Source organism: Calidris pugnax, unplaced genomic scaffold (assembly GCF_001431845.1).
Source record: "Calidris pugnax isolate Ruff unplaced genomic scaffold, ASM143184v1 scaffold14, whole genome shotgun sequence".
Classification (NCBI taxonomy): domain Eukaryota; kingdom Metazoa; phylum Chordata; class Aves; order Charadriiformes; family Scolopacidae; genus Calidris; species Calidris pugnax.
The window spans coordinates 2,967,990-2,981,411 of NW_015090793.1; the positions used below are offsets into that span (position 1 = coordinate 2,967,990).

The 13,422-nt window shown below is 39.8% G+C and overlaps 1 protein-coding gene across 1 annotated transcript in view; it reads left to right on the forward strand.

Moving 5' to 3' along the window:
• The window catches only part of TBC1D14 (TBC1 domain family member 14), a gene marked incomplete at its 5' end in the record, with an annotated part of 73,526 nt that overhangs the window by 56,621 nt on the left and 3,483 nt on the right, over positions 1-13,422 (forward strand). Inside the window, 4 exons of the mRNA XM_014966702.1 lie at positions 90-161; positions 1,524-1,652; positions 3,891-4,000; positions 12,105-12,363. Coding sequence (XP_014822188.1) covers positions 90-161; positions 1,524-1,652; positions 3,891-4,000; positions 12,105-12,363 — 570 coding nt within the window. The remainder of the gene's footprint in view (positions 1-89; positions 162-1,523; positions 1,653-3,890; positions 4,001-12,104; positions 12,364-13,422) is intronic.

The following is a 13,422-nucleotide window of genomic DNA, read 5'->3' on the forward strand; positions in this document are numbered from 1 at the left end:
AGAAGTAATAGAACACATCTGTAGCACTGAAGGGTTTTTAATGTTTGTTATACACTAAGATGTATTGTCTTGTCTTTCTTTAATTATAGGGTGGTCCTTACCATGACACGTTGCACAGTATTTTAGGAGCCTATACTTGTTACAGGCCTGATGTAGGCTATGTAAGTCAAGAATTTTTTTTTCTTGGGGGGAGTGAAGAGGGAGAAGTAGTGGACGAGAGGATTGTGTTAATCAGTCCTTTGTAGACCAGTATTAAATGATTTTGTGAATACCTGTGGGGTTTGTGTGCTTCCTCCTATTCCGATACGTGCTTGAGAAGTGTATATAAGGGTTCTGTTGGTAGATTTAAGCTTTCTAACAGGTTAAGTAATTGGAAAACTGAAAAGTACATATTTGTACTGTTTGAAAAATGGAGTCAAAAGAGAAGTTGTAGTTAAATTGGTCCTTTAAAGTACATACTGTTCTTAATGGCAGTCTTACTGAGACTGTTGTGTTGAGTATCTCGCTCTGCTCGATAAGCATTTCTGTGCTATAACGCTGGGAGCTCCTGGAACAGTCTCTAAAGCAATGCTCATTGAGGCTACGTGAGCTCCCTCAAAGTATTTGAAGTAGTGAATATGAGAGGACTGAGTGGATTTCTGATACTTCATGTACGGGTTTTTTTTTCCCAGAGCAGGGATATATGTATATAGGAGCTTATTCTTAAGGAGCAGTTGTTTTAGAGAAGGCAAATGAAGATAACGTTCCTGTTCTGAGAGTTGCATGTGATGCTTGGCAAAAACTGCTGAATGTGACTGCCAGGAAACTAAAAAAAAAGGCAGATCAAGTGGTGTGCTTCATTTGGCATGGAACCTGTTGTTGTGTTGGGAAGGAACTTGCTCTTCAGGTTTGCAGGAAGGACTGTCACACCTCAGTCCCTATGACTCTGCAGTGGCAGCGTCACACCCTCGGGGAGGACGAGCTTTGCCTACATTCAGCGTTGGTTCCATAGCATACACTGTAGAATAATGCAACAATATCATGAGCTTATGGTAAATGAAACGTGAACTTAATTTTAAAATGCAACTTACTGTTTGTCGAATGAGTCATTGCAGTTGTCTGTAACTGCTGCTAATTGATTGAAAAAGGAAAGACTTTGCCTCTAGTGTCTTAGTCCAGTTTTCCACAAATAAAGGTCTATATGACCCATACCTAGGAGAAGAGGAATTGCTTAGAAACAGCTTATCCTTCCAAAAACATCTTTATTCTGCATATTTGAAAGTGCTGTCATCCTAGCCTGTTTTAGGAGTTTTACTTCAAGTCTTAGAAAGGAGGGAACATGGGGATCATTAGCTTTCATGCTCTGAGCATTCAATGCAAAGGGTCGTGTGTGTTAAAAAAAACCATCCTGGCTTTCTGAACGTTTCACAAAGTTTAGCAGCTCAGTGAGTGCCTTAAACAATAGTGGTTACAAGGAAAAAATGAGGCAGTAGTCTTGGAAGAATGCAGTTATTGCTGAATGGTAACACTTCTCCTTTCTTCAGGTACAGGGCATGTCATTCATAGCAGCAGTATTGATCTTGAACTTGGATACTGCAGATGCCTTCATTGCTTTTTCTAATCTTTTAAATAAACCCTGTCAGATGGCGTTTTTCCGTGTGGACCATGGCCTTGTAAGTATGCAAGAAAACTGTAACCTACATGTAGTAGATATGTGGGGGGAAAGTTTAAAAAAAAATTGGTGGGCTCAGCAACTTGGAAAATAAGTCAATTTATTTTAAGGCAGCACACGTAATAAACAAAAGGAGCCCAACACACAGCCACTCCCTAAAAAAACCTAAACCAAACCTTACCCCACTAACTTTTTTGAACAGGCAAGTGGATAAAACTGTTCAGAATAGTTAATGAGAATATTATTGTAGGTGTTTTTCAAATTGAGCACTGTAGTTGAAAGCTGAAAACACCTTAATATTAGAAGCAGTGTCTTGAAGGTGCTTTTTTATCCCTAATTAATAGGTTGCTGGAAATAGGCTGTTGCAGGGAGAACCAGGTTTCTTATCTCTTACTGTAGCAGCTGAGTTTGAAAAGCAGCACTTGGATGAGCAGACCCCTCCAGTTTTCAGTGGGAACTGCTTGCCTGATTTTCTCTGGGGTCTCTGAAACTCCTTGTTAGCAAGTCCACTGGCCTACTTGTGTGCCATAGCAAAAGAAGACACATCTCCTGAAAAGTGTTTTTAATTTACTTTCAAAGCATTTTTTGGAAAATATATGGTAACCTGTATTTCTTTCACACTAATTTACCTTTTAACACTGTGAAACTAGGATCTGTTTCTCGAGAGTTCAAATGGGAGAAAGCAAGCAAGGGAATGGATGACGTCAACAACAGTCACTTTCGTGACTTAAACAGTGGGACACTGGGGATCCTGTCAGTATTTCTTGCTGGAAAAGCAGCATGTAATTCCCTGTTGCAGCCCCTGAATCTCATCAGTTGTAAATGCCCATGGGGAGATGTACCACAGCACAAACAGCGTTGCTAGAAACAGTATCAGCCCATCTCCATTACTGTACTGGAAAGACAGGACATGGTCACGCATTCAGTGTGTAAATACGGTTCTTGTGAAGATGGTTTTGGAATTAAATTTGCTGGAATGATATTTTTATCTGCACTAGTGGTTTTGGCATGCTCTTGGATAGTGCGGTCTATTCCTGTTAGCCTGGCTAAATAGAGGCTACATGAGAAATGAATGCTTACAGAAGAGTAGAGATGGTGATACATGAAAGAATATTAACATATTGTGAAATTACAAAGCCATGATTCACACCGCAAGGAAAACTTTGTACCTAATATTTCAAATGGAAGAGTGAGACATAAAGTGAGACAGTCTTGGCTTCCTGTGGTTAATATGCTGATCTGCTGTCTACCCTCATCTTCTTGTGTCAGTTTTGCAGCTTAATAACTAAATGCTGATTTGTCTTAACATATAATCAACTAAAAACATAAAACCAGCACAAGTTAGGTGTGGAAATGATAGCAATTTATGCCAGTTTATCTTGATTTATTGTCTTGGTACAGCTTTATTCAACTAGTAATTATTTTAAGTAGTACTAAGTTGAATGGTGGTTTGATCAAGATAAATACTTGAACTGCTATTGCATTTGTGATATAAAAATCTTTTGTTTTTAACTCTTAGTTGGATTGGAAGATTTTCCATACCCTCTGTTAGGAAATTTGACCTAAATATTAAAATTTTAAAATTATGTGAAAGTTTTTGTGTTAAAAGGGGTACAGTTCAGGGCTTACGGTATCAGATGGGAGTTACAGTCTGTTTCTTCTGCACAGGTATTTTGTCTTGATCTTTGGCTTTTCTCTGTGAACTTTCTCTCTCCCTCTTTGCAATAGAAATGCCGTTATCTCATTGTAAAACTTATGGTATAAAAGAAGCTTTGGTATTAGAATATGATTTATGCCTGGAGCAAACTGAATGCTTCACTCTTGCTGTCGACTATTAAATTGTTTTAGTTCCATATTTCATTTCATAATCCATTGGACCTTGGATTTTATTCAGTGTAATATTAAATTACTGCTACAAGCATAAAGCACCTTTCTGTTATAATAATTATTTTGAGAAATCAGCAAATAACTTCTCTCCTGCTGGTATTTTTCTTTCCAAAGGAAGCCAGCCAAGACCCAAACCAGTAATTATATAGTTTGATATGAGAACAGTATATCGGATGGATCTTAAACTCTGTGTGCTTGCAGATACTGTCCTTCATGTAAATGTTTAGCTCTTTGTTGTGTCATGTAGTTCATACCATGCTGTTTTTGAAGAGCGTTAATCCAACAACAGATAATATGTTTAAAGCTATTAATACAGCTAACTGCTTTTTTTCTCCCCATTGTATTTTTCCAGATGTTGACTTACTTTGCTGCGTTTGAGGTATTCTTTGAAGAAAATCTGCCAAAGTTATTTGCTCACTTCAAAAAAAATAATTTAACTCCAGACATCTATCTTATCGATTGGTAAGACATTGAAAGTGTAATTAGTGTGCATGCTAGTGTATAGCTCCATGCCAGTGTCCATGAAGCAGCTGGAGTGCTCTTACCTGGTTTAGTGTTCTTTTAAAACACAAAGGCTTTATCTTTTGCTCAGTACTTGATTTTGCCAGTCTAAATCGTTCCCACATACTTTTGCGATGTTTAATGTTTACCTAACCTTTATTATTGTATTTCTGTTGAATTTGAAGCTTGTTTTGAAATGCAGCTTTCTAGCAATATTTATCCATATTTAGTGCATCTTCTGAGAAAATGTGTTAGTTTTTCTACTTTATGTGCAGATGAATAACAGGTGTGTATTTCCAAAAAGTATTGCCTGCATTGCATTTGAAAATTATAGTTCGTCGTGTTCCACGTAACTGAAGAGTTGTTAAAACAGTGTTTCTGTCTGTACAACAAAAAGCTAGAGGCTACAGAGGAGCAAACACGTAGGCTTCTGGTAGGATGAACGGTGACTCTTGGGCAGTGTCTCACTCATATGTTACGTGGTCCCAGATTCTTTTTAGAGGATCCCAGTGCAGGTTTAAAAACTGATCTTTACACCAACCAATTGAATAGCTAAAGGGCATTAGCATGTTTTTAATTACTGCAGCTATTCTGCTTAGCAGACGGGCAATTAGAATCTTTGTATTTGGTGAAACTGCCTGCCTTTTTAGTTCTAGTGTAATTAGAACCTTTTCCCTTAGAGAGGAAAACAGACAAGGATCTTATTTGCACTCCTGCCAAATTTCAGTGTGGTCTAAGGCACTCCAAATTGAGTATTTGGGTTTGGGGGAACTAAAATGTCTCTTCTCAGCAAGACTTTGTTGGCAGTTTCAGGGTGATATGAAATCTTTTTTTGTAAAAAATTGATTTGCACTTGAAGTGTTGACAGCTTCTCAGGTATCTGACTAAATGCTTTCAGTAAATAAATACCTTCAGTAAAAGATGGAATTCCCAATAGTAACAGTATTTTTTTTCTGAGATTCAGAAGTTATTATTTTGGAAAATGTTTGTACTGATAATGCATTTCTGCCTGAACCAAGCTCTCGATAACATGGTGATCTTAAAAGATCTTAAAAAGGGGCTTTCCTTGCCCCTTCCCTGCGTACCCAGACACGTCTCTGTATTTCTTCAGGGTCATCTGCCCCTCCTTCAGCCCCTTGTGCGCTTCCTTTTTATATCTTGAGTTTTTTCAGGAGGTTCTTGCTCATCCATACAGGCCCCCTGCTGCCTCTGCTTGAGTTCCATCGTTCCCATGTGGCTCTTGCACAGAGGTTAGTGTGTGTAACAGGGGCTTTGTTTGACTTGGCTGTTCCACTGGGATTACATTTTAATGCAACCTGAGTAGGAGAATGAAGGGATGTGTAATGGATAGGTTCATTTCTCCCAACATTTGGTGGGAGAAATAGCATCAGAATGATTTTTCATGACTGCAGGCTGAAAATATTAAGCTGAACTAGATTTATGCACAGAGCAGGAAGATGCCAGAAAAAATACTGGAATAGGATAGAAGGGAAGGAAGAGGGCAGAGGCTGGTATGTTCAATGATAAGAGGAAAGATGTTGAAATTATATTGCCTCAGACAATGTTGTTGTGGAAGAAGCAGCAATTAAAATTAAAGGGCTATCAGAATAAGAAGACTGTAAACATGCTGGAGAATAACTGGATAGATGACATTAAAATCACCAGGTTATCTTTATTTTTTTAATGGATTACTAGTTTAATACGATGTTGTCATAAATAAGGTGATTTTTTTATGTAAGAGACTGCAAACAAGTGTATGCACAGTGCAGGCATGTTAATGTCACTCTGTTGTCTAACTTTGAGCTTTACATTGTAAAGAAGAAATCCTGAGGAACAAGACCAGAAATTGGAGATGTAGAAAAAGACTGTTTTGATGAAAGGTTGAAGGTTTACATTCCCCTCAGCAATGTTGCTTTGATAGGCTGGTCTTTATTGTGTTTTCTTGAGTAAACGTTTATGTGTTCGGTTGTTCTCTCTGAGCTCATTCAGAGGGTAAAAAAAAAAAAGGGAAAAAAATGACTGACTTAGAGCAAAGAACTGAAGTGTTGCAGTCTGTGGGGCACATCGCCTTTTGTTCCTTCTGTGGGTGTTGTTAAGAGCCTTTGAAAAAGTCTTCTACAGGAGTGTTTGTGGATGGTACTTCTCAAGGTCTTTGTATGAATGGACTGACAACCCTTAGCATTTCTTGCTGACTACCTGCATCCACATTAAAGCTGTTTATTTTTGTCCCAAGGACAATTTGCTGTGTTCCTCCCCATCTGTAGAGAGTCACACCACTATGATCTTGCATGGGGATGTAGATGAGTTGAGGCATTCCTGCCCAATCCGGTATTAAACGTTTTTCACACTTGTCTTGAGCTAGACAGCTTGTCACACTGTCTTTAATTTTGTTAGACAGAGGAGTTGGTATTTAACTGTGTAAGGTTTAGGTATAATATTTAAAGATATGTCTGTGTGTATTTGTATGTGTATATAAGTATGTGTATACATATGTGTGTGCATATATATATATACTTTCTATTTAAAAATACTTTGATCCTGTAGGAAGCAGGTTGAGATTATTTTTTTTTTTAAATGGCCACTGGAAATTTAGCGAATTGGACTTTATATGTGCTGTCCTTCCATTACTGCCAGGAAGTAATACAGAAAAGATGTAAGCAAAAATCAGGTGGGTCTGTGTTCTCAGGAGAGGGTAACTATTGAAGCGAAGGACTTGGGCAAATGTTGTTGGTAAGGCTGGCTGTGGCTCATGGCTGACAGTGAATTTGCTGTAGTACAGATACCGCTCCGTTAAAACCAGAACTGTTTCTGGAAAGATAACAGTGTGCTTTCAGTGGATTTGAATCATAGAATCATAGAATCATTGAGGTTGGAAGAGACCCTTGGGATCATCGAGTCCAACCATCTACCCTACTCTACAAAGTCCTCCCCTACACCATATCCCTCAGTACCGCATCTAAACGTCCCTTAAACACGTCCAGGGATGGTGACTCAACCACCTCCCTGGGCAGCCTATTCCAATGCCCAACCACTCTTTCAGTGAAAAATTCCTTCCTAATGTTCAATCTAAACCTACCCTGTTGGAGCTTGAAGCCGTTCCCTCTCGTTCTATTGTTAATTACCTGTGAGCAGAGACCAGCACCAACCTCTCTACAGTGTCCTTTCAAGTAGTTGTAGAGAGTGATGAGGTCTCCCCTCAGCCTCCTCTTCCTTATACTAAACAGTCCCAGCTCCTTCAGCTGCTCTTCATATGATTTGTCTTCTAGGCCCTTCACTAGTTTCGTTGCCCTCCTCTGCACTCGCTCCAGCACCTCGATATCTCTCTTGTATTGAGGTGCCCAAAACTGGACACAATACTCGAGGTGTGGCCTCACCAGTGCCGAGTACAGGGGCATAATCACCTCCCTACTTCTGCTGGTCACACTATTTCTAGTGAAGTCAGTGAAGAATACGGGACGGTGTCGCTCTAAGTGGAGAGACCTTTGGGTTGTAAAGGTAAAAATCTCTACGAAACAGCCTTGCTCTAACGACGTGAGTTTTATGTGAGCGCCGTGTGTTCTGAGCTCCAAAGGGCTGCCTGGTGCTGCTCTGGTGGCTGGCATGGCTACTGGGCAGGCATGTGTGCAGGAAATCTCAGTTGGTGCCAGCGCTGGGAGGGTTCCAGTAGCCAGTGCTGCACAGACCAGTTGCTGGGAAACCCTCCTGCTCCTGCCGCAGTTACTGTGGAATCGACTGGTCTCCTTTGTGCTGCTTCCTGTCACCAGAGCTGTGTTTTTTGGGGTTTTCTTGGGGCAGGTAGAGGATTTAGGGAGGGGAGCCCTCCCTGTCAGTTCAGTTCCACCACTGCCTTCTGCGCTGGGAAAATACCGAGGATTTAAGAATTTAATTAAAAGGTACAGTGGCGTGATTATCAGTGGGTACCTGCCAGAAGTAAGGCATCTCTTTTAAAAGGACTCATGTGCTTCAGGCCCAAACTCCAGTTGGTAAATCTCAAGGGAAGAATGAAAATGCTAGACAGGTTTTCACTTTTTTGTTGAAGAATATAACGGGAATCAAGTGCGAGAGGGGCGTAAGGAGCACCGTACGGTCAGGTCTGCAGAGAACAGAGGGGGAACAGTGTCTGAATTAGCCCAGTTTTGGCCTCTCGGCTCTGTCAGCTGATGTATCACAGGCTCTTGTGAGCAGAGCAGAATGTGGATTTGCAAAGGACACATGCTGTCTATTTATGGCCTGCTGCTGCTGTACAAACACCTCTTTATCCCTACTCAGAAAAATGATTTTGGCGATAATTATAGCCAAGGGCTTTGTTTGTACTTTGATGGATTGATCAATGGTTCTTTAGTGCTGCCCTGACTGGGAGTGTGCTCTGTGAACACTAACTCTCTATTGACACCGTTGGCTCGTTATAATAAAGGTCCGAGCCACTTTGTGTGGACATTTGTAGTGGGCACTTCCAGTGAAGTATTCATAAGCTTGCTGTCTGTTACGTTGGAAGAAGCATAGCCCATGTCATGCCAGTAGCTCTCCACCACCCCCAAAAATGAAGCTGAAGATAACACTCTAAATGCACGCCTCCTTTTCAAATTAACAATGGACTGTAATTCTGTCCAGAGGCTTCTGGTGACATCCTGATTTTTTTAGTTGTTACCAGATTTCAAAACATCAGTCTTCAGCCCAGTTCAGAGTGTGCTCATCATGAGAGTATGGCACTGCAGGTTGGGGTGGAATCAAGTGAAATATCGTATTGCCTTGTGTTCCTGGGCGAGACAGCAGGGCTTTTTGGGTGTTTTTAACTGTTTGGGAATTGCTTAGGAACTCACACAGCATTTGTATTATATTGATACTTTTTAGAATAGGGTCAGATTTGCTGAGTGCTAAGAAGTTGCTCTGTTGCGGTCAGTATTGTATAATATATGATACTTTTTCTTTCCCTGATAAGGAACAAAGTAAAGCCTGCCACTTTTATTTTAAACTGTGATAATTTTATACTTGTACAATATTACCAACAAGCTTATTGAAATAACTTTCAAGGTGCTAATGAGAACAGAGATGCCACTATACAATAAAGTAATGCACAAACACGTAGAAAGATGCAATCTCTGTGTCAAGCAGATGTAGTTGAAATTGATACAAAATGTAACAACTAAATATTAGTACCAGGATGAAGAAGGGAGGATCCAAGAATAAGTTTAAAAGCCAATTAGGTCATCAGTTTCCACAGCTGAACTCTGAAGTTGCATAAATATTTTTGTGCTGTTACAGACATGGGAGAAGAACGTGCAGTGCAGGAATAGAGAAGATGTGATTTCCATCAGTGGTGCTCTGCTTGAGTTGGCAGCCCAAAATGGGGCTGGCAATATCTGTGTGCAGTGTTGTTGCTAATGATATTTATGAAGACTTTTTAATTAAAAAATAAAGGAAAAAAAGAAGTATAAAAGGAAAGACAGCGCAGAGCCTGTGATTATCAGGGTGACAGTGCTTTGCTTTCTTGATAAGGTTGTGGTCACACGCTTTCCCTGTGAGCAGCAAACCAGCCAGGATTTCTTGCATAGCCTCAAAGCTCGCTTTCATCAAAAGCAGGGCTGGGAGGAGCAGGAGCATCTGGTGCTTTGTTTTTCCCCTCTTCCAAGCAGGCAGTCGCCTGCGCTTGACGTTACTCCGGACCCCTGTGTGCTGGTGGGCTGTGCTGTCTGCACCTGGGACTTCCAGTGAGCTGGAAGAGAGCTGCTGTGCCTGGTTTAGTCCAGCCACTGCTTTATTACCATAATAAATTTCAGCTGGGTTTCAGACCAGTAGCTCAGATGTCTAGTAAAAAAATGTCTTTCAGTAGGAAATGTTTGAAGGGAGCGAGTGCTGTATCCGCTCTTAGCAGTAATGAATCCTACTGTTGTTTCATTGCTTATTCCAGGGCACCCAGTCTCCATTCTTGGGGCTTGATGCATTTAATTCCATGCTAGTATTAATGAAAGTTAATTGCCTTGCGAATTCCCTGCAAATTACACTTCCTCCCAAATTATGAAGAGATCAATGTCAAATACCTTATTTGATGTGACAGCTTTTTTGATACAAGTAAATCCTTTCCTACAAAAAGCAGTTTTCTAATAAATAGTTCTCACTATTTCTTCTGACAGTTAATTTTCTGCATAGTTGCAGGTTTAATACACATGGGTTATTCAGGTTAGGTCTGAATCATGACAGAATAATAGCTCTTGTGAATAAAGAGAGATCCAAAAAAACAGACATTGTTACTTATCTTTAACAAGGACTAGTTTCTGGCTGAGTGTTTGCCTGCTGCTTGGTGACCAGGAAAGGACTGTGTTGAATTGCTTCCTATTACTCTGTTCTTTTTAAATGGAAAAGCTGTTGCTGTTTCCTGTGCGTGTGTTACAGACAAAAAGTCTTAATTTTGCTGTATAGATATTCTGCAGCAAGGCATTTTTATGTGGCATGTGACTGTACAAGAATGTTGAAAGAGTATACAAATTCTGCAGCATGTGATCAGCCAGTAACTCAGAGAGAGAGGGGGCTTTTATCGTGCTAGTCTTATACATTCATGTATGTATGTATGTGAAATACGTATAAGAACAGTAGTGGGTTTTTTTCCTCCCAGCCTCTACCTCTTATTTGCTTTTTAAAAAAAAATATTTCTAATTTAGCTTTTTGGACAACAGAATTTAAAATATTTCATTGCAATGAGATGTAAAAACAGGAAAAAGTAAAATCCAAAGGATCCTAAACCTGCATTTTACTAATCACCTGAATGTGTGCAAATGGCTTAGTCTTGTTGTGCTGCTTGTGGAATGGTTATATTTTCCTATTTTCCTGAAGTGTGCTGATTCCCAGAGAAGCTGGATACTTGATGACACATCATTCAAATAATCGTATATAGTAAAAACCAGATACTAGAGATACTAGAGAAAACCTTTATTAGAATTTGCTGTGAAAATATATTCATTCATATTCTACACCTACATCCATGTGTGTGTATATGTTCCATTGTATTTTTGTAATTTAAACCCGAATTTCCTAAATAAAAAATTGGAGGGGTTAAGGAGGAGTCTTAAACACAAGAGAACTACTGTTCGATTCACCATACTTAAAAAGAAATTGTGTGTTAAAAGATGTGGAAAGGATTTCTTTAAATATGAGGCTTTGCTGACCTCTGCTGGAGAAAGAATTATTTGCAGTTTTACAGAGATCTTTCATGCAGTGCATTTGTGGAGAAAAGTTCTCTCTCTGAATTCTGAAGGAAAAAAGTTACTGTAATTCTTTTCCTTTACATACTATGATGTGATTCCGGGAAGCTTAATTCTCTTCACTTGCTGGTATGACATTGTTAGTGGCAATGAAAATTGCTCTGCCTTGCACCAAAAGAGGAGAGAGCGTCCTCATGTTCCTGGCTGCAAGGCTGTCAGCATTTTGATGGAAGAAGTGTGCTCTTGGCAGTTAAGGAAAATGCAGTTTTAGCAACTGGGAGGAGGTTCTTACTTCTGATGTTACCTCTACTTTTTGGGGATCGTGTCTGTTCAAACACGCTGAGCCACAGTTCTCCTGGACATCTTGCCTGTTTCTCTCAACTCACTGGAGTTTAAACTGATGTTTCTTCCAGAACCCGTGCTGTTATTACTTTGCCAGTCAGTCATGGCTGGAACACACAGATAATTTTACACCTCTTCATCTGATCCACAAAATTCCATTGGCAGTATGGCTTAAGATTCAGCTTTTTGTGTTCTCACATCTAAAACTGAATCAGTCCTCAACTCTGAAGTGCTGATTAAATACACCTTTGGTTATACCTGTGGCCAGTGCATGTCCATCATAAACCCTTGATTATTGTTTCTTCTGGTGTGATCTGAGAAAATTGGACTTGGAATCCCAGATCGATAGCAAGATGCCTTAACTGTTGTATAATTTTGTGTCATTTCATGTATTGCTTTGCAGCAACTAATAGAAGTACTTCTGAAATAAAGAAGTATTTCACTAATTACCAGTCTGTGCACTTCTGCCAGTATCCAAAACGTTTTTTCTTGTGCAGTAACTCTGAAAATTTTACTCTGTTTTTCAGGATATTCACGTTGTACAGCAAATCTTTGCCACTGGACTTGGCGTGTCGTGTCTGGGATGTGTTCTGCCGGGATGGAGAAGAGTTCTTATTCCGTACAGCCCTGGGAATATTAAAACTTTTTGAAGATATTTTGACCAAAATGGACTTCATTCATATAGCCCAGTTTTTAACCAAGCTACCAGAAGACTTGCCTTCAGAAGAATTCTTCACATCTATTGCTGCCATTCAGATGCAAAGTAGAAACAAGAAGTGGGCTCAGGTAAAGAGGATATTGATGTTTGATAACAGGTGATTGTACTGTACTCATGAACATGCAGTTTGGCAGCACCTGGAGAAGTGTGTTAGCAGAGCTAGGGTTCCATTTTATAGGTGGGTAGGACCATATAGCTCACTCCATGCTTTTAGTGTTCAGTCAGGTGAGTGGATTCCCTGAGCTTTTTCACCTCTGGAAAGGGAAAGCTTAGCGAGTAGTCAGAATTGAAATGTTGGGTGGAGTCAGTGAAGTAGAGTATCATATGACATTTTTAACTTATTAATTACAAAGGCTGCTAGCAACGTTACAACTTGATATTTAAAAGCAGAAATTCACTCCGAGAGAAGATGACAATTTGTCAGGACACGTCATCATACAGTCATTATCTAAATATCCTTGATGATCTAGTATGCCTAATTTTGGGCTGACTATGTGTCCGACGACTTTGCTGGAATTTAGCACTGAAGCCTTTACTTCAAAAATTGTTGTGTCATCACTGTAATTCCAACTAAATTCCAGCTTAAGGAAAAAAAGATGAAAGTATGTCATCTGAATGTGGAAATTCAGTGGCTGTACCAGCCATCATGCTGGAGAGTTAGGTCAAATGTACTCCAAAGCATTTGGAAAAAAAAACCCTCCATTTTTTTTCCTTCAAAGCAGCAATACAGCCTGCTTCTTGAAACAGGCTGTGATAGAACTTTTTGCTTCAGAACAAGACATAAGCAGATCTGGAGACAGTGATGTGCTGTAGAGAAGCACCAGTCAGTGCTATGGTAACTCTGAACTCATAGATAATGTCACACTGCTCGGGCTGCTCTTGGACAGTCCATTCATCTTGAGAATTGTAACTTCCCCTCAGACAGCATCCTTTACTGGTGCTAGACTTGTGTAACCTGGGTAGGAATCTCATCTCCTGGCTTCAAGTGTATATTGGGGGGAGATGGAGTTTAAACCTTTGTTAAATCTATTTGTGTCTGCCACGCCACAACAACTTATGGGAGAGGTCTCCATCAGTAGAGAGGTTCTGTAATTCTGATTACATTTCATAGTTAAAATAGTATTGCT